This window comes from Scyliorhinus canicula, chromosome 4, assembly GCF_902713615.1.
Source record: "Scyliorhinus canicula chromosome 4, sScyCan1.1, whole genome shotgun sequence".
Classification (NCBI taxonomy): domain Eukaryota; kingdom Metazoa; phylum Chordata; class Chondrichthyes; order Carcharhiniformes; family Scyliorhinidae; genus Scyliorhinus; species Scyliorhinus canicula.
This window is the reverse complement of record NC_052149.1, coordinates 125,294,907-125,321,856: the sequence shown is the minus strand read 5'-3', so window position 1 is coordinate 125,321,856 and position 26,950 is coordinate 125,294,907. Positions and strand designations below refer to the sequence as shown.

Genomic DNA, 26,950 nt, shown 5'->3' with positions numbered 1-26,950 from the left:
CCGAGGTGGAGATGGTTAGCAGTTTCAAATTCCTAGGGGTGCACATCACCAAAAATCTATCCTGGTCCACCCACGTTGACGCTACCACCAAGAAAGCACAACAGCGCCTATACTTCCTCAGGAAACTAAGGAAATTCGGCATGTCCACATTAACCCTTACCAACTTTTACAGATGCGCTATAGAAAGCATCCTATCGGGCTGCATCACAACCTGGTATGGCAACTGCTCGGCCCAGGACCGCAAGGAACTTCAGAGAGTCGTGAATACCGCCCAGTCCATCACACGAACCTGCCTCCCATCCATTGATTCCATCTACACCTCCCGCTGCCGGGGGAAAGCGGGCAGCATAATCAAGGATCCCTCCCACCCGGCTTACTCACTTTTCCAACTTCTTCCATCGGACAGGAGATACAGAAGTCTGAGAACACGAACAAACAGACTCAAAAACAGCTTCTTCCCCACTGTCACCAGACTCCTAAATGATCCTCTTATTGACTGACCTCATTAACACTACGCCCTGTATGCTTCAACCGATACCAATGCTTATGTAGTTACATTGTATATCTTGTGTTGCCCTATTATGTATTCTCATGTATTTTCTTGACTTTTGTTTAATTCCCTTTTCTTCAATGTACTGAATGATCTGTTGAGCTGCTTGCAGAAAAATACTTTTCACTGTACCTCGGTACACGTGACAATAAACAAATCAAAATCAAAATCAAAATCACCGTGACCCAAGCTGGGAATCGAACCTGGTACCCTGTCGCTGTGAAGCAACAGTGCTAACCACTGAGAAGAAATCAGAAGACTCAAAGTTTAAAACAACCCGACCGGTTGCCAGGACACTGTATTCTCAGCCTTTGTGTTTGGGAAAAGGAGGCCAGGCTCTTCGGCACCAAGTAGATGGGAGGAACCGTTTTGGAGGGAATCAGTTTGATTGGTTCACTGGCAACCAAATGGTTGCCCAGGGGCAGTGTTCTGCCTGACAACAGTCAGTGATTGGTTCCTGCTGGGTGATGTTTCTGAGAGAACTTTCCAAAAGTGATCAGACCTCAGAAGTGAAGGAAGTTGTTTTCTCTCTCTGTTGCCTGCTGTCTGTATCTAAACCAGGAGCTTGTTGCCCTTCAGGCGCAGAAGTAAAAGAATTGATCTGTTATTTTAAAAGCAGTGAGTATCTGGCGTATCCTTTGCTGTGAATCAGAAATGATGCTGAGTCTGCTGGGAAGGTAGCCAACCTTGTCTGAGAAGCTCATATCAAGCCTGGACAAAAGAAGTGCCAAACCGGAAGCCTGAACTTCAGAAAGACATTGACTGGAAGTCATCCTTGTGGCTCAAAGATCCCTATCCTTTTATTTTATGAATATTTTCTTTCCTTTTCCACCACCCTTTCCCTTCTATGTAGTTTGTATGTGTGTGTGTAATGAGTGGGGCGAGCTAGAAAAGGGGAGGGATTGGGAAATGGGTGGTAGATAGCCAGCTACGTTTTCTGTCTGGTTAATTAAAGATACTGTTCATAATAAAAGGTTACTTGTCTTAAAGGGACAAGCCAGGTTACTGAAGTTTATTGAACTCAACCAAAGACCTCAGGTATTTAACTCAATCTAATTTAACTGGTGTTGTGACTTTGGGTCAAGTGGGGCTGGAACGACACACGCACTAGCCCAGGATGTTGTAACATTATAGAGTTGGAGAGGGGGTTCAGCTTGTGGAGTACAATAGAAGGCCAGGGGTGTGTGGGAGCTCAGAAGAGATTGAGAAAGATATCATGGACACAAGGTAAGGGGAGTGTTAATGGTAGCATTTATGACTGAAGGTGATGCTGATAGTGACACAAAGCTAAGAAAGCAAAATGCTTTAATAGAAGGACAAAGGTTAATGAAAGCAAAGCGGAAGAAAAAGAGATAGATGACCCTGTTTTGGGGGGGGGGGGGGCGGTTAACACAAATTAAACAAAAAAGGGGTCAGGATGAAAACGTTACAGTCTGAAGTTATTGAACTCAATGTTAAGTCCAGGAGGCTGCAACATGTCTAAACGAAAGATGTGATATTGCTCCTCCAGTTTGCATTGGGCTTCACAGGAAGACTGCAGTAGGCCGCGGATGGAATTCTGGGGATGAGGGCAAGATGCTGAGCTGAACTGGCAAGCAACAGGAAGGCTGGGGTCACGCTTGCCGGCTGAGCAAAGGTGGTCCACAAAGCAGTCTCCCAGAGCAAACAGAGAGTCCTGTTCAACGGATGTTTTTGGGCACGAGGATATAGCGGAATATCCCAGGGGTCAGTGTCGGAGCCCTTCCTTTTCCAAACGTATATTAATAATTTAGACCTTGGCGGACAAGGAACGATTACGAAAATTCTCAACTCTGTGAACTTGTGAGGAGGACAGTGTCGAACTTCAAAAGGACATAGACAAGTTGGTGGAGTGGGCAGACAGGTGGCAGATGAAGTTCAACGTGGAGAAATGTGGAGTGATTCATTTTGGTAGGAATAACGTGGAGACAATGGGCAGGATTCTCCAGGCCCCAGGCACATGTTTCTCGGCAGCGTGCCATTCGCCGGCTGTGGATTCTATCTTCCCGTCGCTTGTTAATGGGATTTCCCATTGAAACCACCCCACTACGAAACCCGCTGGCGGGAGTGCACTGTCAGTGGGAAAAATGAATCCCAGCCAATATAAAATAACAAAGAACAAGAACAAAGAAAAGTACAGTACAGGGCTTCGGCCCTCCAAGCCTGCGCTGACCATGCTGCCCATCTAAACTAAAATCTTTTACACTTCCGGGGTCCATATCCCTCTATTCCCATCCTATTTATGTATTTGTCAAGATGCCCCTTAAATGTCAGTATCGTCCCTGCTTCCACCACCTCCTCCAGCAGCGAGCTCCAGGCACCCACTAACCTCTGTGTAAAAAACATGCCTTGTACATCTCCTCTAAACCTTGCCCCTCGCACCTTAAACCTATGCCCCCTAGTAATTGACCCGTCTACCCTGGGAAAACGTCTCTGACTATCCACTCTGTCTATGCCCCTCATAATTTTGTTGCCTCGATCAGGTCGCCCCTCAACCTCCATCGTTCCAGTGAGAACAAACTGAGTTTATTCAACCTCCCCTCATAGCTAATGCTCTCCATAGCAGGCAACATCCTGGTAAATCTCTTCCGCACCCTCTCTAAAGCCTCCACATCCTCCTGGTAGTGTGGCGACCAGAATTGAACACCATACTCCAAGTGTGGCCTAACTAAGGTTCTATACAGCTGCAACATGACTTGTCAATTTTTATACTCAATGCCCCGGCCAATGAAGGGAAGTATGCCATATGCCTTCTTGATGACCTTCTCCACCTATGTTGCCCTTTTCAGTGACCTGTGGACCTGTATACCTAGATCTCTCTGACTTTCAATACTCTTGAGGGTTCTACCATTCACTGTAATATTGCCTACCTACATTAGACCTTCCAAAATGCATTACCTCACATTTGTCCGGATTAAACTCCATCTGCCATCTTGCCGCCCAAGTCTCCAGACAATCTAAATCCTGCTGTATCCTCTAACAGTCCTCATCGCTATCCGCAATTCCACCAACATTTGTGTCGTTCGCAAACTTACTAATCAGATCAGTTACATTTTCCTCCAAATCATTTATATATACTACGAACAGCAAAGGTCCCAGCACTGATCCCTGTGGAACACCACGAGTCACAGCCCTCCAATCAGAAAAGCACCCTTCCATTGTGACTCTCTGCCTTCTATGACCGAGCCAGTTCTAACGGTTACAATTCTATAATGGTTTCAGGAGGAGAGGGACCCGGGTGTGTGTTTCTGTGTATAAGTCATTGAAGGTGGAAGGACAGGTGGAAAGAGTGGTTAATGAAACAGATAGTACCCTGGGCATTAATATTAGAGACATCAAGAACAAAAGCAAAGCTGTTGGGCAGGATTCTCTGTTGGTGGGACCCTCTGCTTCACCGGCACGGCACTCACGCCCGCGGAATTCCCGACTGCGTGGGCACTGCCACAATTGGAAATCCCATTGGCCGGCTGCCATGATGGAGGATCCCAGTTCCGGCGGGGGCAGCCACACCAGAAAACAGGTGCGGTGGGACGGAGACTCCTGCCAGTTTTGTTCAATTTGTTTAAGACACTAGTTCAGCCTCAGCTGGAGTATAGTCTCCAGTTCTGGGCATCGCACTTTAGGAAAGATGCAAAGACATTGGAGGGAGAGAGAGCGGAAAAGATTGACAAGAATGGTTCCAGGGATGAGGAACTTCAGTGAGGAAAATAGATTGGAGAAGTTTGGAATGTTTTCTGTGGGAAGTGCACCCATCTCCAGCTCCTCAGAAACCGTGTTAGGGAACTGGAGCTGGAGCTGGATGAACTTCGGATCATTCGGGAGGCAGAGGTGGTCATAGACAGAAGCTTCAGGGATGCAGTTACTCCGAAGAATGAAGATAGATGGGTGACGGTGAGAGGGGCTGGGAGGAAGCAGTCAGTACAGGGATCCCTTGTGGTCGTTCCCCTTAGTAACAACTATACCGCTTTGGATACTGGTGTGGGGAACGACTTACCAGGGGTAAGCCACGGGGTACAGGTCTCTGGCACAGAGTCTGTCCCTGTTGCTCAGAAGGGAAGGGAGGAGAGGAGTAGAGCATTAGTCACTGGAGACTCCATAGTTAGGGGGATAGATAGAAGATTATGTGGGAACGAGAGAGACTCGCGGTTGGTGTGTTACCTCCCAGGTGCAGGTTCCGTGATGTCTCTGATCGTGTTTTCGGGATCCTTGAGGAGGGGGAGCAGCCCCAAGTCCACATAGGTACCAACGACATAGGTAGGAAAAGGGATAGGGATGTAAGATAGGAATTCAGGGAGCTAGGGTGGAAACTTAGACCTAGAACAAACAGAGTTATTATCTCTAGGTTGATACCCGTGCCACGTGCTAGTGAGACGAGGAATAGGGAGAGAGAGCAGTTGAACACGTGGCTACAGGGATGGTGCAGGATGGAGGGTTTCAGATACCTCGATAATTGGGGCTCACTCTGGGGTAGGTGGGACCTCTACAAACGGGATGGTCTCCATGTGGACCAGAGGTGTACCAATATCCTGGGGGGAAATTTGCTAATGCTCTTCAGGAGGGTTTAAACTAATTCAGCAGGGGGTTGGGAACCTGAATTGTAACTCCAGTGTACAGGAGGTTGTGAGTAGTGAGGTCATGAGTAAGGTTTCAAGGTTGCAGGAGTATACCGGCAGGCAGGAAGGTTGTTTAAAATGTGTCTATTTCAACGCCAGGAGCATCCGGAATAAGGTGGGTGAACTTGCAGCATGGGTTGGTACTTGGAACTTCGATGTTGTGGCCATTTCTGAGACATGGATAGAGCAGGGACAGGAATGGTTGTTGCAGGTTCCGGGGTTTAGCTATTTCAGTAAGCTCAGGGAAGGTGGTAAAAGAAGGGAAGGGGTGGCATTGTTAGTTAAGGACAGTATTACGGTGGCAGGAAGGACGTTTGATGAGGACTCGTCTACTGAGGTAGTTTGGGCTGAGGTTAGAAACAGGAAAGGAGAGGTCACCTGTTGGGAGTTTTCTATCGGCCTCCGAAAAGTTCCAGAGACGTAGAGGAAAGGATTGCAAAGATGATTCCGGATAGGAGCAAAAGTAACAGGGTAGTTGTTATGGGGGACTTCAACTTTCCAAATATTGACTGGAAACGCTAAAGATCGAGTACTTTAGATGGGTCCGTTTTTGTGCAATGAGTGCAGGAGGGTTTCCTGACACAGTATGTAGACAGGTCAACAAGAGGCAAGGCCACATTGGGTTTGGTACTGGGTAATGAACCAGGACAGGTACTAGATTTGGAGGTAGGTGAGCACTTTGGTGATAGTGACCACAATTCGATTATGTTTACTTGAGTGATGGAAAGGGATAGGTATAAACCGCAGGGCAAGAGTTATTGCTGGGGGAAAGGCAATTATGATGCGATGAGGCAAGACTTAGGATGCATAGGATGGGGAAGGAAACTGCAAGCGATGGGCACAATTAAAATGTGGAGTTCGTTCAAGGAACAGCTACTGCGTGTCCTTGATAAGTATGTACCTGCCAGGCAGGGAGGAAGTGGTCGAGTGAGGGAACTGTGGTTCACTAAAGCAGTTGAATCACTTGTCAAGAGGAAGAAGGAGGCTTATGTAATGATGAGACGTGATGGTTCAGTTAGGGCGCTTGAGAGTTACAAGTTAGCTAGGAAGGATCTAAAGAGAGAGCTAAGAAGAGCCTGGAGAGGACATGATAAGTCATTGGCAGGTAGGATCAAGGATGACCCTAAAGCTTTCTATAGATATGTCAGGAATAAAAGAATGACTAGGGTAAGATTAGGGCCAGCCCAGGACAGTAGTGGGAAGTTGTGCGTGGAGTCCGAGGAGCTAGGAGAGGTGCTAAATGAATATTTTTCATTAGTATTCTCACAGGAAAAAGACAATGTTGTCGAGAATACCGAGTTACAGGCTACTAGACTAGAAGGGCTTGAGGTTCATAAGGAGGAGGCGTTAGCAATTCTGGAAAGTGTGAAAATAGATATGTCCCCTGGGCCGGATGGGATTTATCCTAGGATTCTTTGGGAAGCTAGGGAGGAGACTGCATAGCCTTTGGTTTTGATCTTTATGTCGTCATTGTCTACAGGAATAGTGCCAGAAGACTGGAGGATAGAAAATGTTGTGCCCTTGTTCAAGAAGGGGAGTAGAGACAATCCCGGTAACTATAGACCAGTGAGCCTTACTTCTATTGTGGGCAAAGTCTTGGAAAGGTTTATAAGAGATAGGATTTATAATTATCTAGAAAGGAATAATTTGATTAGGGATAGTCAACACGGTTTTGTGAAGGGTAGGTCGTGCCTCACAAACCCTACTGAGTTCTTCGAGAAGATGACCAAACAGGTGGATGAGGGTAAAGCAGTTGATGTGGTGTATATGGATTTCAGTAAAGCATTGGATAAGGTTCCCCACGGTAGCAATTCTGTAATTCTGTCAATTCTACAAGAGCTACTTTGGTTGAAGAGGTAGATTGAAAGAGGGTGCGAAAGAGAGGTTCAGGGAAAGGATTCCAGACGTGCGGAGCCTTCGGAGCTGAAGGCACAGCCACCAAGAATACCTGATGGAAACCTGGGAAGAGCAGGAGGTGGGATTTGGAGTACAGGATACCAGTTGGCTGACATCGCCTATTTCTACACAGTAACTGCAGAGACTGGCCCTGATCTCAAAACGCTTCCAGAAATTTGCTCGTGATATCAAGACCTGTAATACTGACCAGTTCTGATCCAAGCAGGTTTGAACTTCAGATTGAGCAACCAAGAGCAGGTTCATAGAAACTTGGGTGCCATTCTCAACAGCGTCCATAATCTGTCTGATACTCGGCGCATCACAATCGAATAATACCTCTGTCAATGAGGGGGTAAAGTCAAGAAGACAAAAAGAATTAATTAATCACTGCATCATCAATTCTCCTCCATTAATCTTCTCCTGCAGGTGGCCAGTTGAGACGGACATCAAGTGCACTGCTGCCTTTTTTTTAAAGGTGCTGATTTCTCATCCTCAGTCACTCAGCACCCACTGATGGGCAACCATCCAAAGGTCTCTGAGCACCACTGGCAGGGGAAGTTCTTCATGAGCTGGGCATGTGTTTCAGCACAGCAACACAACCTCCAGTCAGACCACGTACACGAGTGTCCATCTACCAAGTTATTGATGAATATCTAATCTTTCCATAGTCAGGCAGATGGAATAGACCCACATATCCCACAGCCAAAGGATGGTATGGCAACAGGAACAAAAGCAAAACTACTTTGGATTCACTTTCGCTGAAGCCACTGCCCAGTAAAAGGCTTCTATTCAACATAAATACCGCCCAAACCCCTCGATTAGATTCCAGTCTGTAACTCACTCCCGGGTATCTGTTATTCTATATATAAACCGCCCAAACCCCTCGATTAGATTCCAGTCTGTAACTCACTCCCGGGTATCTGTTATTCTATATATAAACCACCCCAACCCCTCGATTAGATTCCAGTCTGTAACTCACTCCCAGGTATCTGTTATTCTATATATAAACCACCCAAATCCCTCGATTAGATTCCAGTCTGTAACTCACTCCCGGGTATCTGTTATTCTATATATAAACCACCCAAATCCCTCGATTAGATTCCAGTCTGTAACTCACACCCGGGTATCTGTTATTCTATATATAAACCACCCAAACCCCTCGATTAAATTCCAGTCTGTAACTCACTCCCAGGTATCTGTTATTCTATATATAAACCACCCAAATCCCTCGATTAGATTCCAGTCTGTAACTCACTCCCGGGTATCTGTTATTCTATATATAAACCACCCAAACCCCTCGATTAGATTCCAGTCTGTAACTCACTCCCGGGTATCTGTTATTCTATATATAAAGCACACAAACCCCTCGATTAGATTCCAGTCTGTAACTCTCTCCCGGGTATCTGTTATTCTATATATAAAGCACACAAACCCCTCAATTAAATTCCAGTCTGTACATCATTCCTGGGTATCTGTTATTCTATATATAAACCACCCGAACCCCTCGATTAGATTCCAGTCTGTAACTCACTCCCGGGTATCTGTTATTCTATATATAAACCACCCGAACCCCTAGATTAGATTCCAGTCTGTAACTCACTCCCGGGTTTCTGTTATTCTATATATAAACACTCAAACCCCTCGATTAGATTCCAGTCTGTAACTCACTCCCGGGTATCTGTTATTCTATATATAAACCACCCAGAACCCCTCGATTAGATTCCAGTCTGTAACTCACTCCCAGGTATCTGTTATTCTATATATAAAGCACACAAACCCCTCGATTAGATTCCAGTCTGTAACTCACTCCCGGGTATCTGTTATTCTATATATAAAGCACACAAACACCTTGATTAGATTCCAGTCTGTAACTCACTCCCGGGTATCTGTTATTCTATATATAAACCACCCAGAACCCCTCGATTAGATTCCAGTCTGTAACTCACTCCCGGGTATCTGTTATTCTATATATAAAGCACACAAACCCCTCGATTAGATTCCAGTCTGTAACTCACTTCCAGGTATCTGTTATTCTATATATAAACCACCCAAACCCCTCGATTAGATTCCAGTCTGTAACTCACTTCCAGGTATCTGTTATTCTATATATAAACCACCCAAACCCCTCGATTAGATTCCCGTCTGTAACTCACTCTCGCGTATCTGTTATTCTATATATAAACCACCCAGAACCCCTCGATTAGATTCCAGTCTGTAACTCACTTCCAGGTATCTGTTATTCTATATATAAACCACCCAAACCCCTCAATTAGATTCCAATCTGTAACTCACTTCCAGGTATCTCTTATTCTATATATAAACCACCCAAACCCCTCGATTAGATTCCAGTCTGTAACTCACTCCCAGGTATCTGTTATTCTATATATAAACCACCCAGAACCCCTCGATTAGATTCCAGTCTGTAACTCACTTCCAGGTATCTGTTATTCTATATATAAACCACCCAAACCCCTCGATTAGATTCCAGTCTGTAACTCACTTCCAGGTATCTGTTATTCTATATATAAACCACCCAAACCCCTCGATTAGATTCCCGTCTGTAACTCACTCTCGCGTATCTGTTATTCTATATATAAACCACCCAGAACCCCTCGATTAGATTCCAGTCTGTAACTCACTCCCGGGTATCTGTTATTCTATATATAAACCGCCCAAACCCCTCGATTAGATTCCAGTCTGTAACTCACTCCCGGGTATCTGTTATTCTATATATAAACCACCCAAATCCCTCGATTAGATTCCAGTCTGTAACTCACACCCGGGTATCTGTTATTCTATATATAAACCACCCAAACCCCTCGATTAAATTCCAGTCTGTAACTCACTCCCAGGTATCTGTTATTCTATATATAAACCACCCAAATCCCTCGATTAGATTCCAGTCTGTAACTCACTCCCGGGTATCTGTTATTCTATATATAAACCACCCAAACCCCTCGATTAGATTCCAGTCTGTAACTCACTCCCGGGTATCTGTTATTCTATATATAAAGCACACAAACCCCTCGATTAGATTCCAGTCTGTAACTCTCTCCCGGGTATCTGTTATTCTATATATAAAGCACACAAACCCCTCAATTAAATTCCAGTCTGTACATCATTCCCGGGTATCTGTTATTCTATATATAAACCACCCGAACCCCTCGATTAGATTCCAGTCTGTAACTCACTCCCGGGTATCTGTTATTCTATATATAAACCACCCGAACCCCTAGATTAGATTCCAGTCTGTAACTCACTCCCGGGTTTCTGTTATTCTATATATAAACACTCAAACCCCTCGATTAGATTCCAGTCTGTAACTCACTCACAGGTATCTGTTATTCCATATATAAACCACCCCACACTACTCGATTAGATTCCTGTCTAACTCACTCCCACGTATCTGTTACTCTATATATAAAGCACACAAACCTCTCGATTCGATTTTAGTCTGCAAGTCACTCCCGGGTATCTGTTATTCTCCATATAAAGCACACAAACACCTTGATTAGATTCCAGTCTGTAACTCACTCCCGGGTATCTGTTATTCTATATATAAACCACCCAGAACCCCTCGATTAGATTCCAGTCTGTAACTCACTCCCGGGTATCTGTTATTCTATATATAAAGCACACAAACCCCTCGATTAGATTCCAGTCTGTAACTCACTCACGGGTATCTGTTATTCTATATATAAGCCACCTAAACCCCTCGATTAGATTCCAGTCTGTAACTCACTCCCGGGTATCTGTTATTCTATATATAAACTACCCAAACCCCTCGATTAGATTCCAGTCTGTAACTCACTCCCAGGTATCTGTTATTCTATATATAAACCACCCAAACCCCTCGATTAGATTCCAGTCTGTAACTCACTTCCAGGTATCTGTTATTCTATATATAAACCACCCAGAACCCCTCGATTAGATTCCAGTCTGTAACTCACTCCCAGGTATCTGTTATTCTATATATAAAGCACACAAACCCCTCGATTAGATTCCAGTCTGTAACTCACTCCCGGGTATCTGTTATTCTATATATAAAGCACACAAACACCTTGATTAGATTCCAGTCTGTAACTCACTCCCGGGTATCTGTTATTCTATATATAAACCACCCAGAACCCCTCGATTAGATTCCAGTCTGTAACTCACTCCCGGGTATCTGTTATTCTATATATAAAGCACACAAACCCCTCGATTAGATTCCAGTCTGTAACTCACTCACGGGTATCTGTTATTCTATATATAAGCCACCTAAACCCCTCGATTAGATTCCAGTCTGTAACTCACTCCCGGGTATCTGTTATTCTATATATAAACTACCCAAACCCCTCGATTAGATTCCAGTCTGTAACTCACTCCCAGGTATCTGTTATTCTATATATAAACCACCCAAACCCCTCGATTAGATTCCAGTCTGTAACTCACTTCCAGGTATCTGTTATTCTATATATAAACCACCCAAACCCCTCGATTAGATTCCAGTCTGTAACTCACTTCCAGGTATCTGTTATTCTATATATAAACCACCCAAACCCCTCGATTAGATTCCCGTCTGTAACTCACTCTCGCGTATCTGTTATTCTATATATAAACCACCCAGAACCCCTCGATTAGATTCCAGTCTGTAACTCACTTCCAGGTATCTGTTATTCTATATATAAACCACCCAAACCCCTCAATTAGATTCCAATCTGTAACTCACTTCCAGGTATCTCTTATTCTATATATAAACCACCCAAACCCCTCGATTAGATTCCAGTCTGTAACTCACTCCCAGGTATCTGTTATTCTATATATAAACCACCCAGAACCCCTCGATTAGATTCCAGTCTGTAACTCACTTCCAGGTATCTGTTATTCTATATATAAACCACCCAAACCCCTCAATTAGATTCCAGTCTGTAACTCACTTCCAGGTATCTCTTATTCTATATATAAACCACCCAAACCCCTCGATTAGATTCCAGTCTGTAACTCACTCCCAGGTATCTGTTATTCTATATATAAACCACCCAGAACCCCTCGATTAGATTCCAGTCTGTAACTCACTTCCAGGTATCTCTTATTCTATATATAAACCACCCAAACCCCTCAATTAGATTCCAGTCTGTAACTCACTTCCAGGTATCTCTTATTCTATATATAAAGCACCCAAACCCCTCGATTAGATTCCAGTCTGTAACTCACTCCCAGGTATCTGTTATTCTATATATAAACCACCCAAACCCCTCGATTAGATTCCAGTCTGTAACTCACTCCCGCGTATCTGTTAAACCACCCAGAACCCCTCGATTAGATTCCAGTCTGTAACTCACTTCCAGGTATCTGTTATTCTATATATAAACCACCCAAACCCCTCAATTAGATTCCAGTCTGTAACTCACTTCCAGGTATCTCTTATTCTATATATAAACCACCCAAACCCCTCGATTAGATTCCAGTCTGTAACTCACTCCCAGGTATCTGTTATTCTATATATAAACCACCCAAACCCCTCGATTAGATTCCAGTCTGTAACTCACTCTCGGGTATCTGTTATTCTATATATAAACCACCCAAACCCCTTGATTAGATTCCAGTCTGTAACTCACTCCCGGGTATCTGTTATTCTATATATAAACCACCCAAACCCCTCGATTAGATTCCAGTCTGTAACTCACTCCCAGGTATCCGTTATTCTATATATAAACCACCCAGAACCCCTCGATTAGATTCCAGTCTGTAACTCACTCCACCATATTGCCCGGGTGCCGGTGCGGAGACGGGAACCCATGCAGATGCGTGGAATCACGCAGCCCATAGCGCAAACTCGTGCCAGCCGTTCCGCGCCAACTGGAGCTGTGGGGACCACTCCCGTGCCAACCTAGCCCCCCAGGAAGGGGGGCATTCCTCATTAGCGGGGACTGTTGACGCCGGAGTGGTCGGCGCCGCTTTTCACGCCGGCGTTAGGACTTGGCCGCAGGATTGTGGAATCCCAGCCGACAAGTTGAATGGCCTCCTTCTGCAGTCGGGATTCTATGATTCTATATTCCAGTCTGTAACACCCTCCAGGTAGCAATGGTCTTTCTGACCATTGCAGATATGATTGGTTCCCTCGGTGACTTTACTTCACCCACCTGGGTTGATATTCGGATTGAAGAAGCTGCTGAGAATCCATTTGATGGAGCGCAGCCTCTCTTTCTCTGTCCGAAGGTTGTGGAGATCCTCCACTGTCTGCCAGAAGTTCAGAGGAGCCTCTGCACCGTATGCTTCCAGAAACCTCTCGAAGAAGAGAATGGCTATTGGATTTGTCAGCACATCCGTCAGGTTCCTGCCAAGGCACATGGTAGGTTAGAGATCAAAGGTTGTTCTAGCCCAGAGCCCACGCCCACACCAAACCTGCCATCAATAGATTGCCAGGATCCGGGAAGAGAACCCAAATACTTGTAAAACTGTGAGGAAAGGATACTTCACCCTCGGAGTGATGACTCTGACCAATAGGTATCTTTTATGTTCAACAAACTTCAATTTAAACACAGAATTAACCACATTAACATCAAAGAAATAGCTTTACAGTTAACAGGCGCGATTTTCCCACCACACTGCGGATGGCTCCTAATCCGTTAAACGGGTGCATAGTGGAAGAGGCTAAAAATGGGTTTCCCACCAGTCGCCGAACGTTGTGCGATGCACCCAGACAGCTACACCCAACGCAATCTGGATCACGCACTGACTGGGCATGATCCAGATCAGCACATTGAAATGAGACATTAGGCTAATTTAATTATACGGCAGCCCATTTAGGCCACAGTTTCCCTGGTCCCGGCATTCAGCAGCCCCAGCAGTGAGGTCCCACACTGGCACAAATTAGTGCTGGTCTCCAGAACTGGAAACCAGAGGGTCAGGCCAGAGGGCTCGGAGGCAATTGAAATTCCCAGGTGGTTGAAAACAGGGCAGGAGTGTCAGGTTGGCACTGCTAGGATGCCAAGTGGAACTGCCAAGGGGCAGCGCAGCATCTGGGGGGGGGGGGAGGGGGGCATTCCCATGAAAGGGTGCATGGTGGGGGGGCTATGAAGGATGGGGAGGATGAAGGGGGAGGCTCAAAAAGGGTTGGACTGAAAGGGGGGACCTTATAGGTGGGGGGCCCTCACCGGCTCCATAACAGGTATGCTCACTTGTGGGGCCCTTCAATCTCACGTTGGGATCGGCAAAATCTTTGAAAATGGCGTCCCAGGGCGGCAAAGTGGTTAGCAGTGCTGCCTCACGACGCTGAGGACACGGGTTTGATCTCGGCCGGGTCACTGTCCATGTGGAGTTGGCACATTCTCTCTGTGTCTGCTTGGGTCTCACCCCCAGAACACTGTGGAGGGTAGGTGAATTGGCCACGCTAAATTGTCCCTTAATTGGAAAAAAAAAGAATTGGATACTTTAAATTTATTTATTAAAAAAGCAAATAGTGCCTCAATCTCTGAGGAGCCAGTCTTGCCGGCGTCTTTAGTTCTCCACCCCAGATATAAACTCTAAGGGCGCGAGCTAACGAAAGGTTTCCGAGTGTCATTTGTGACAGGTTTTGCCAGAAGCTTCCCGCTGGCTTTGCCGGCAAGTTCCCCACTGCTATCTAACCACACCGGCTTTATCACCGGTTCAGCTCACACTTGGAATCCTTTTCATCACTGGGGAGCTGAAACCCGAGATCGGCTGCCATTTTGAAAGGGTGTCACGATCTTTCAGTGAGCTTGTGGTCGCCCCCCCCATCCATGGACAATATCACCCCTCACAAAAATGGGCATTATCCCTCCCTCTCAAGTGACAACACTCTGCTATAGTGTCCCTGGGGACTCTCCTTCTTCAGGCTCCCCACACCCAGGAATCCTTCGCATCTTCAGGGGCTAGGCCGGTGCATTGGCGCCGTGCCAGCCAGCGCCGAAGGACTTGGCGTCGCGCCAACCGGTGCCGAAGGGCCTCCACCGGCCGGCGCAAGTTAGCACATGCGCAGGAGCTACAGCGTGTGCTGGCGTCATCCCAGCGCATGCGCAGGGTGATTCTTCTCCGCACCGGCCATGGCGGACTGTTACACCGGCCGTCGCGGAGAGAAAGAATGCCCCCACGGCACAGGCCCGCCCGCGGATCGGTGGGCCACGATCGCGGGCCAGGCCACCATGGGGACCCCCCCCTGGGGCCAGATCCCCCCGCGCCTCCCCAAGGACTCCACAGGCCGCCCGCAGAGCCAGGTCCCACCGGTACGGACCTGGTGTATTTTATGCCGGCGAGACTGGCCGAAAACGGGCGGCCACTCGGCCCATTGTGGGCCGGAGAATCGCCAGGAGGGCCTCTGCCAACGGCCCCCCGACCACGATTCCTGCTCTGCCGAAAAACCGGCGTCGGTGAATCCGGCAGCCGGCGTTGGGGCGGCGGGGCGGGATTCACGCCGCCCCCGGCGATTCTCCGGCCCGGGGGGGGGGAAACCCGCCCACTGTCTTTATGTAACAAATATAAAATATAACAATTTCATACATTCATCACAAGGATCAACCTGTTCCAGTCCAAGCAAGCAGGTACAAATCAGTTCTGTAAATATTTGGGCTCATTCACGACTTAGATCAGACTCATTGCTCTTGTCAGCCAGTCTGTTGCCTCCAAGAAATGAGGTTGCCAATTAACAATCACTGTTCACTTGGAGCCATTCCCACTTACAGGCTGCACCTGAATCTGGTATGCAAGGTGAGTGAACTGTCTCTTACTGTCCAGCCGTGACGATGGCTTCAGTGAGTATTCTGAGCAAACAGTAGGAGTTGGTACACCCAAAGGTGCAGCGCCATCACAGGAACACCCCCTGGGAGAGTTTGAGTCCCCGGCTCCAGGTAAAGCAAACTTACTTGGGGGTCGCTTTGGGTCTGGTTACAATTTGATTGCCAAATTTTATGTATTTCAGGTTCAACTTTGTCCACAGTTTGTCTCGTATAGCATCTCTGTCTAGCAGGCCTGAGAGTCAAGTGACAGAGAATGATAGATCCCGTTAAAACATAAGAAATAGGAACAGAAGTAGTCTATTCAGCCCCTCGAGCCTGCTACCACAGTCAAAAGTGTAAACTCAATTCCACTTTCCTTTACTGTACCCGTGTCCCTAAATTGCCTTCAAATCCAAATATTCCAGCCTTGGATATAATCAATTATCGAGTGCCCATAACTCTTTGGGGCAGAAGTTATTTTTAGAACAATCCTACTGGTACAGTAAACTGCCTTTCCTTGTGGACTCTGGAGTAGTCAGATCAGGCCTCTTCAAAACCTTTCTCACAGAACTCCCTGAATCTTTTAGCTCCACCCAGCATTGACATCACCTCCCCAAGCTGAAACACAAATTAACTTCTTCAGGGACTGAAAGCACATTAACTCCCCAGGGACCTTCCCAGTCAAACCACGGTTCATTAGAAAGTGAAGTAATTTCACCCTATTTCCCTCTATATTCAGACTGTGGTCTCTGTTCTGGATTCGAGCAAGGGGAGACATCATCCCAGCGTTAACCCCTCCAAACCCCTTAACAAATTGAAAGAAAGCTACAGAGGTTTGTGGAACCAACAGGGGGATATTACGACGCCAGACCAGACCCCAACAGTGGCTATGAAACCGGACCAAAACCCCAATATTTTAGTTTATTTTGTAAGACTGTGCGAAATGAATGATTCACACCAGGTGTGATTGCACAAAGAAATAGGGATTTGGTATTTTAAAACAAATTATCAATGCAATTTTAAATGCTTTCACATCACACCCAAAACAGTTTACAATTACCCCTGAAACACTCAATTCCCCATTAAACAACTAGAAAAGAAACATACAGCTCTTAATCCCGCTTAAAATCAGCAGGGCATAGAGCAATACTTGCTTTACAGAACATATTCTGGCTCTTGTTAATACCCCTTCAGACTCTGGCTGAATGTCTTCAACTAGCTGTTCCTACTGAGTTCTTTCAGCTCTTCCTTGTATTCAGACAAGACTACTCTGCTTATAAATATTATTACTCTTTTTAGAACAATCCTACTGGTATAGAAAATGCCTTTACTTGTGGACTCTGTAGATCAGGCCTCTTCAAAACCATTTTCACAAATCTACCAGATTTTTAGCTCCACCCAGCATTGACATCACCTGCCCAAGCTGAAACACAAATTAACTTCTTCAGGGACTGAAAGCACATTAACTCCCCAGGGACCTTCCCAGTCAAACCACAGTACATTAGGCTAGACTGAAAAGCACATTCCTCTGTCAATTTCACTTTCTGGCTGCTAAAAGCACCCAGGCCCTGCAAAACAGAATCCTTTAAAAAAAAACATGACCACTGCAGTCAAATACACTCTAACCCCAGGCTTTTGACCCTTAAATTTCCCAATACGTAGAATTCAATATTCCTAAAATGTTCTAGTCGTCACAAGGAGAGGTAGTTCAAACACAGGTCAGACATGGTCTCGCTGAATGGCAGGAGAGCTCAAAGGGCTGAATGGCCTTCTCCGAGGAAAATAGTCAAGCAGCCTTTCTTCCCCCAACCTACCTAGTCCACCCCATCTTCCTCAAATTGGCCGGCCTCCTGTTTCTGTGAAGTGTTTGCATCAATGTTGGATGGGAAATGGAACAAGTCCTGATGTGGTAAATCCACAAAGGTTCGACAAAGGAAGTATGTTAGAGGACCAGAGACTACTGATGACCCAGAACTGGACCACCATTTCAACCCCCCTCACTCCCCAAGCTTGTCAACTGATCACTGAATTGGAGATGGTGCTTGCTGGACATGAGATTGAAACTAGCTTCTTAAAGGGCACATAGAAATGAGAGCAACTTTCAGCCCTCCAGTCTGGGCTAGGTGGTAGGCTATATTAAGGGTATCACGGTACCTAGGTGGGATGTACCTTATACTGTAGTATGAGTGGTAGAACCTGCCTGCTGGTTCCGCCCAGCAGGCGGAGCATAAGAGTCTGTGTTTCACCCACAGCAGTCATTCTGTACCGGAGCTGCTGGGGTAACTACTTGTTCATTAAAGCCTTCAATTGGACTACAATCTCGCTTCAGTAGTGATTGATCGTGCATCAGGCTGCAAGGTGGAAAGGCAGCAGCTTATAAAGAAAGGGCTGTCAAAGCAACTTAAGGAAGAGATACATGCAGCATCAGGGGGAGAAAGAACCAGTGCTGTGGGGCAGCAGGCAAGATGTGGGGAGACTGCAGAGCAACCTGTCCTCCACCATGCCTGATCAGCTTTTCAATTATTATTATTATTATTGTCTTCACTGTGCTGAACAAGGTTTCTGTGTTTTGTATTGTCCTTTGCAATGGCAAATGTCCAATTCAAAGTCAATATTCAGACTGTGAAATTTTGAATCCCAAAACAATTCTATTCATCCTAGACATTGTCCAAAGGGACTGCACCCAATTTTAACCTCGGTAGAAATGTCATGAAAGCATCTCAACGCAAGAACATTAGCCAGGAAATGGGCGGCCTACTGTAGAAAATGCAGATAATGACAGTGCAAGTCCTGATTAGAATGGACATGATTGGGCGATTACCCCATCACTCACCCACAAAGACAACCGCACATGAGTGGGAGTGCCTTTTCGGACATCGCTTGCATTCTGTAACTATCCTCCACTTACTCTATTTTGCTGGAGAAATAATCCTGCTTTTACCGGGAATCTGTGCTGTACCTTCAGTCACGAAATTTGATTGTTGTAATTCATAGGGACACAGTTTAAACAGACTCTGGTTGCTGTAGCTATTGTTTAAATAGACTCTGTAGACTGTTATAGCGAGCTGCCTAAATAGATGTTGCAGACTGCTGTAGCTTGTTTACTGTAATTATGCTACAAATTTTGACTGATACAGGGGAGTTAATAGATACTCTGATCAAAAGTGTTGATTGCTGAAAAGGGAAGCAACTGGTGCACTGAAGAGGAGGGGCTAAAGGAAAAGAAAGATGGGTAAGTTTATTCAGCTAGGTGTGGAACTGACCAGTGAGTTGATCAGAATAGTGCTGGACCCATACATACCCAAGAGGACAAGTAACTTGTAGAATTTCATGAAATATTTGCTGATCTCCTCGATCGCCAGTTTTGGAAACCTCAGCGCCAATTCCTCAAAAGACAAAGCATTGAAATCTGTAGTGTGGGTCAGGGTTAAAGAGAGAAAACACGGAAACATGAGGTTAATGATTCAATGCTAAAAAAAACATTGAACTTAGCAACAGGAGGTGGCTATGTGGTCCCTTGGGCCTGTTCCTCCATTCAGTGAGATGCCAAGTGAAGTGCACCTCACTCTGTGTGACACCATGATCATCCTTAACATGACCGAACTCAAAGCAGCAATTCGCCTAATTCCATTTTAGAGCAAAGAGTTTCAACTCCTAGTATCCTGGGAAGACAGCACAGTGAGAGTGGAGTGTGCACAGAGGAGGTCCCGATAGTCATCGTGGGTGAGGACTCAGGGTATTGATCAAGTGCGGTGACTCCGGATTTGGAACTGGGATGGTGACTACAGATTTGGACCAGGGATGGTAACTCTGGGTTTGGACTTGGAGCGGAGACTCTGGATTTGAATCGGGTGCAGTGACTCTGGTTTGGATTAGGGATGGTGACTCCGGTCTCGATAGGGAATGTGATTCAGGATTTGGATCTGGGGCAGTGACTCGGGATTTGGATCAGGAGTGGTTACTCCAAATTTGGATTGGAGGTGGTGAGTCTGGATTTGGATCGGGAGTCGTGACTCCGAATTGGGATAAGTGACAGTGACTACGTATTTCAATTGTGAGTGGTGATTCCAGATTAGGATCAGGAGTGGTGACTCCGGATTTAGCTCGGAGACGGTGTCTCCAGATTTGGGTCTGGAGCAGTGACTCCGAATTTGGTCGGTGGAGTGACTCTGGATTTGGATCAGATGTGGTGACTCAGGATTTGGATTGGGGGCAGTGACTCTGGTTTGGATAGGGAGTGGACTCTGAGTCTGGATTTCGTTCAGGATTGGTGATTATGGATTTGGATTGGGAGTGGTAACTCCAGATTTGTATGAGGAGCGTTTACTCCGGATTTGATCAGGAGCCATGACTCCTGATTGGGATGGTTGACAGTGACTATGCATTTCTATGCATGTGTGGGCAGCGCGGTAGCACAATGGATAGCACAGTTGCTTCACAGCTCCAGGGTCCCAGGTTCGATTCCGGCTAGGGTCACTGTCTATGCGGAGTCTGCACGTCCTCCTCGTGTCTGCGTGGGTTTCCTCCGGGTGCTCCGGTTTCCTCCCACAGTCCAAAAATGTGCAGATTAGGTGGATTGACCATGATAAATTGTCCCTAGTGCTCAAAAAGGTTAGGTGTGGTTATTGGGTACGAGGATGGGGTGAAGGCATGGCCTTAAGTAGGGTGCTCCTTCCAAGGGCCAGTGCAGTGTCGATTGGCTGAATAGCCTCCTTCTACACTGTAAATTCTATGATTCCATGATTTCAATGGTGAGTGGTGACTCCAAATTCGGATCGGAAATGCTGACCCTGGATTAGGCTCGGTGCGGTGACTCCGGATTACGATCGGACGCTGTGACTATGAATTGGGATCAGGGGTGATGACTCCAGGTTGAAATAAAGAGTGGATCAGCATCAATGACTCAAGATTTGGATTGGGAGGGGTAACTACAGATTTGGATAAAGGGTGGTGACTCTGGAATTGGATCAGGACAGTGAGTCCAGATTTGGATCGGAGGCTGTGACTATGGATTGGGATCAGGAACGGTGACTCCGCATATGGAGAAAGGGTGGTGTCTCTGGATTTGGATCAGGATCGTTAACCCCAGGTTTTGATCGGGAGAGGTGACCCTGGATTTAGATCCGGGACGGTGATTCCGGATTTGGATCAGGTGCAATGACTCCAGATTTAGATCAGGTTCAGTGACTTCAGATCCAGATTTCTATTGGGAGTGGTGGGCTATGGATTTGGACGGGTGACAGTGACTACGTATTTCGATCGCGAGTGGTGACTCCAGGTTAGGATCAGGAGCGGTGACTCGGGATTTGGCGACTCCGGATTTGGATGGGAATAATGACTCTGGTTTGGATCGGGTGGCAGTGGCTCGGGATTTGGATTGGGAGTGGTTACTCCACATTTGCAGTGGGCGAGGTGAGTCTGGGTTTGGATCGGGAGAGGTGACTCGGATTTGGATCACAAGTGGTAACTCCAGATTAGGATCAGGAATGGGAATTCTGGATTTGGCCCAGTAACGGTGACATCGGATTTGGATTAGGGCCGGCGACTCCTGTTCGGATTCGGAGCAGTGAGCCCAGATTTGATCGGGAACGGTGACTTCGGATTTGGTTCGGGGGCTGTGACTCCACACGTGGATCAAGGACGGCGACTCCGAATATGGATCGGGAGCGATGACTCTGGTTTGACTCCAGATTTGAATCAGGAATGGTGACTCGGGAATTGGAATGGGGATGATGACTCTGTATGTGGATAAAGGATTGTGACCCAGGATTTGGATTGGGGCGGTGATTTGGGATTTGTATCAGGGCGGTGACTTCGGTTTGGATCAATGGCGGTGACTCCGGATTTCTATAGGGAATGGTGACTCTGGATTTGGATCAGGATTGGTGACTCCAGATTTGGATTGTGAGCAGTGACCTGGATTTAGATTGGGGCAGCGACTCCTGATGGGATCAGTGGTGGTGACTCCGGATTTGGATCGAGGGGCAATGATTCCGGGTTTAGATCGGGAAAGGCGTGTCCCAAAGGAATCCTGGACGGTGTCTCCGGATTTGGTTCGGAGATGGTGGGCGGGATTCTCTGACCTCCGGCCGGGTCGGAGAATCTCAAGGAGGCGGCGTGAATCCCGCCCCGCCGCCGTATTCTCCGGTGCCAGTTTTTCGGGCGGGGTTTATGCCACACCGGTAGGGCCGTCGGCAGCAGCCCCCCCCCCCCCCGGAAATTCTCCGGGCCCCGATGGGCCGAGCGGCCGTCAGTTCCTGCCCAGTTCTGCTGAGGTGAAATGGACATGGTCCCACACGGCGAGACCTGGCTGGTAGGCCGTCTAGTCGAGTCCTCGGGGGGGGGGGGGGGGGGGCGGGGGGATCCGGCCCCCGGGGGTCCCCCCACAGTGGCCTGGACCACGGTCGGGGCCCACCGATCTGCGGGCCGCCTGTACCACGGGGGCACTCCTTCCTTCCGCGCTGGCCTCTATAGCGCTCCGCAATGGCTGGCGCAGAAAAGAACCCCTCTGCGCATGCTCAGGAACACACAGGCCGGTCTGCGCATGCGCTGAACCACGCCGGCGATTCTGCGCATGCGCCAACTCGAGCCGGCCCTTCGGTGCCAGTTGGCGTGACGGCAACCCCTCCAGCGCCGACCGAGCTCCCAGAAGTGCGGAGAATTCCGCAACTTCCAGTTGGCCTGACGCTGGAGTGGTCTGCGCCGTTCCTGGCGCCGGGCCATCTCGCCAATTGTGGGAGAATCCCCCCCCCCCCAGTGAGTCTGGAATTGGAACGAGGACAATGACTCTGGTTTTGGATCAGGTGGGGTAACTCCAGATCTGGAATGGGCAGTGACTTGTATGTGGAGCTGGGGCGGTGTCCTGGGTTTGGATAGGGCATGGTGATTCCAGTTTGGATTGGTGGCAGTGACTCCGGATTTGGATCGGGTGTGATGACTCAAGATGTGGATCATTGGAGATTATTCTGTGTTGGTTCAGGAGTGGTGGCTCCACATTTGGATATGGAACGGTTTTCATCCGGAGTAATGATTCCAGTTTTGGATCGGGGGTCATGACTCTGGATTTGGATCAAAGGCAGTGACTCCAGATTTAAATCAAGTGTGGTGACTCTGTATTTGGATCAGGATCAAAGAACCCCTCTGCGCATGCGCAGGAACATACTGGCCGGTCTGCGCATGCGCGGAACCATGCCTGCGATTCTGCGCATGCGCCAAGTGAGGAAGGAGCAGTGCTCCGGAAGTTCGTGTTTGAAACAAACCTGTTGGACTTTAACCTGGTGTTGTAAGACTTCTGATGTACAGTGCAGAAGGAGGCCATTCGGCCCGAGTCTGCACCGACACTGCAAAGCCCAATCCCCCGCTTTCCCCTTAACCCCACCTAACCTTTTGGGCACTTAGGGACAATTTGGCATGGCCAATCCACCTCGGTGGATCGGTGGCGGCGATTCCAGATTTGGACAATGGCAGAGACTCTGGATTTGGATCAGGGCATTGACTCCGAATTTGGAACAGGGGCGTTCACTCTGACTTTGGATCGGAGAGTTAACTCTGCATTTGGATTCGTTGGCGGTCACTCCAGATTTGAATCAGAAACAGGGATGCTGGTGAATGATTCGGAGCAGGGACTCCAGATTAGGATTGGGAACAGGGACTGTGGATGACGATCGGATTCCCGGTGGTAACCCTCTGAATGAGTTTGTTAAAAGCCTCTGGACCTAACGAAATCTGAAGGAAATTTTAGCTCATCCTGTCCAATTTTAATTGTCCTCGAGGCTTTGCTCCCGCTCTCTCTCCGCTCTCCTGACCTCTGGGACAGATTGAAAGTTTGGATCAGGTTTTTATCACAGTAGCACTGATTATGAGGCCTGGGAGGTTAGTTCAGTAACCTACTTTGTGTATCCAAATGAGGTCAAATTTTATTCTGAACTGCTACACAATTTCTTTCCTCGCAATTTTCTTTAACAGTACCGTGTGCAGTGACAGCATCGTCAGCCTGAAAATCCAGGTTTACTCAACTCAAAGGCCCAGGCTGGGTTGAAGCAGGAGGAATCAGAAGCTCATCTTCGAACTGAGAGCCTCGACAGGACCTTCACAGACTATCATAGGGGGAGACGAGATTTTAGTGGCAATGTCACTGGATTGCTCATCCATAAACCCAGGCTATTGCTCTGGAGGCACGGGTTGAAATCCCACCCGAGCAGCAGATGGAGTTTAAATTCAATTAATAATAAATCTGGAATTAAAAGTTTGTCTCAGTAATGGTGAACATGAAACCATTGTCGATTGTTGTAAAAAGCTATCTGGTTCACTAATGTCCTTCAGGGAAGGTTTTTTTTAAAAATAAACATTTTATTGAGGTATTTTTGGTATTACAACAACACAATAAACAATGTACATGAAGCAAAAACATAGTGCAAAAGCCGTCTCCCTCCCTTACAGGTCCCACCTTTATTAACCCCCTACTCTAAGCTAAACTATCACCCCCCCCCCCCCCCCCCCCCCCCCCCCCCCCACTCTTCTGCTGACAATTTAACTTTCCGCAAAGAAGTCAACGAACGGTTGCCAACTCCGGGCGAACCCTAACAGTGACCCTCTCAGGGCGAACTTGATTTTCTCCAAACAGAGAAAGCTAGTCATGTCCGATAGCCAGATCTCTGACTTTGGGGGGCTTTGAGTCCCTCCAAGCGAATAGTATCCATCTCCGGGCTACCAGGAAGGCAAAGGCCAGAACGTCTGCCTCTTTCTCCTCCTGGATTCCCGGGTCTTCCGACACCCTGAAAATCGCCACCTCTGGACTCAGCGCCACCCTTGTTTTAACACCGTGGGCATGACATCTGCAAACCCCTGCCAAAATCCCAAAAGCTCCGTGGGTTTCGCCCCCACAACCCCAAAATGTAGAGTAGGTGGACTAGCCACACTAAATTGCCCCTTAATTGGAAAAAATAATTGGGTAATCTAATTTTTTTTTTAAATCCCCTAAGCTTTGGGCATGTCCAGAACATGTGGACATGGTTCGCTGGTCCTCCCGCACACTTTGCACACCTATCTTCCACCCCAAAGAATCTGCTCATCCGTGCCGCTGTCGTGTGAGCCCGGTGAACGACCTGGCACATGTTGCGGACGCGTTGACTCCACTCAACGTGTCCGCCCATAGACTATCCTCTATCTCTCCTCCCAGCTCCTCCTCCCACCTGCGCTTCAGCTCCTCGGTCTGCGCCTCCTCTGACCCCATAACTTTGTTGTAAATGTCATAGACGCTTCCTTAACCTAACCACTCTCTGGAAACTACCCTGTCCTGAATCCCCCTCAGCAGTAGGAGCGGGAAGGTTGACACCTGTTTACGAAGGAAGTCCCGCACCTGCAAATTACTGAATTTGTTTCCCCTCGCCAACCCAAACTTCGCCAGCGCCCTCATATTCGGAAATCTCCCCTCTATAAACATATCCCCCATCCTCTCAATCCCTGCTCTCCACCATATCCGGAACCCCCCCATCCATACTTCCCGGGGCAAACCGGTGATTATTACAGATTGTTCCCTCCCCCCCGCCGGACCTGCCCCTTGAGGCTCTCAGAGCAATTGCCAGCAGCTCTATAGCTAACACGAACAGTGGGGAGAGGGGGCATCCCTGTCTCATCCCCCGGTGCAGTATAAAGCAGTCTGAAATTGTCCTATTCATCCATACACCTGCCACAGGAGCCTGATACAGCAACCTGACCCAGTCAATAAAGCCCCGCCCAAATCTGAACCGTCCCAGTACCTCCCACAGATATTCCCATTCTACCCGATCAAAAGCCTTTTCTGCATCCACTGCGATCACTACCTCCACCTCACTACCTTCCGGGGGCATCATGATCACGTTTAATAGCCTTCTTATATTGGCCACCAACTGCCTACCCTTAACAAACCACGTCTGGTCCTCCCCAATAACGTCTGGAAGACAATCCTCAATCCTGGAGGACAATATTTTGGCCAACAGTTTGGTGTCCACAGTCAACAGGGATATCGGCCTGTCGGACCCATACAGCTCCGGGTTCTTGTCCCGCTTCAGCATCAGCGAAATCGTGGCCTGTGACCTTGTCGGGGGCAGCGCCCCTCTTTCCCTTGCCTCATTGAACATCCTCATCAACAACGATCCCAATATCCCAGAGAACATTTTATAAAACTTCACTGGGTACCCATCCGGGCCCGGGGCTTTACCTGACTGCATGGTCTTCAGGCCCTCCACTATCTCTTCCAACTCGATCGGAGCCCCCAACCTTTCTACCAGCTCCCCATCCACCTTTGGGAAATTCAGCCCCCCTAAGATGTGCCTCATCCCCTGCGGTCCAGGTGGAGGTTCCGACCCATACAGCCTGCTGTAGAAATCCTAAAACGCCTTATTCACCCCTGTTGAATCTCCAACCAGGTTCCCATCTCCGTACTTTACTTTCCCTATCTCCCTGGCTGCCTCCCTCTTTCTAAGCTGCTATGCAAGCATTCTGCTGGCCTTCTCTCCGTGCTCATAGATCGCCCCCCTCGCCTTTCTCAGCTGCTCCACCACCCTCCCTGTGGTTAACAAGCCGAACTCCACCTGTAGCCTCCGCCATTCCCTTAAAAGCCCTGCCTCTGGGGTCTCTGCATACCTCCTATCGATCTGTAGCATCTCCTTTACCAGTCGGTCCGTCTCTGCCCTGTCTACCTTCTCCCTATGGGCCTGTATCGAGATCAGCTCCCCTCTGACCAGCACCTTCAGTGCTTCCCAGACCATCGCTGCTGAAATTTCCCCCGTGTCGTTGACCTGCAGGTAGTTCTGAATATGCTTCCTCAGCCGCTCGCACACCCCTTCGTCAGCTAAAATTCCCACATCTAACCTCCAGTGCGGGCTCTGGTTACTGTCTTTACCAACCTGCTGGTCAACCCAGTGTAGAGCATGGTCTGAGATTGTGATTGCCGAGTACCCCGTGTCCACCACCCCTGCCTGTAAGGCCCTGCTCAAAATAAAGAAATCGATCCGGGAGTACACTTTATGCACGTGTGAGCAGAAGGAGAAATCCTTCACCCTCGGCTGCCCAAATCTCCATGCCCCCCCCCCCCCCCCCCCCCCAATCTGCTTCATGAAGCCTTTTAGTTCCTTTGCCATTGCTGGCACCCTGCCCCGTTTTCGAGCTTGACCGGT

General features: G+C 47.7%; 1 protein-coding gene across 2 annotated transcripts in view; it reads right to left on the bottom strand.

Moving 5' to 3' along the window:
• The window catches only part of LOC119964945 (regulator of G-protein signaling protein-like), a 182,411-nt gene that overhangs the window by 132,657 nt on the left and 22,804 nt on the right, over positions 1–26,950 (bottom strand). For both annotated transcript variants that reach the window (XM_038795164.1, XM_038795166.1), the window contains exons 4-7: positions 19,096–19,203; positions 15,942–16,047; positions 13,203–13,396; positions 7,286–7,415 (exon numbers count right to left, since the gene is read on the bottom strand). In XM_038795164.1, the coding sequence (XP_038651092.1) occupies positions 7,286–7,415; positions 13,203–13,396; positions 15,942–16,047; positions 19,096–19,203 (538 nt within the window). The remainder of the gene's footprint in view (positions 1–7,285; positions 7,416–13,202; positions 13,397–15,941; positions 16,048–19,095; positions 19,204–26,950) is intronic.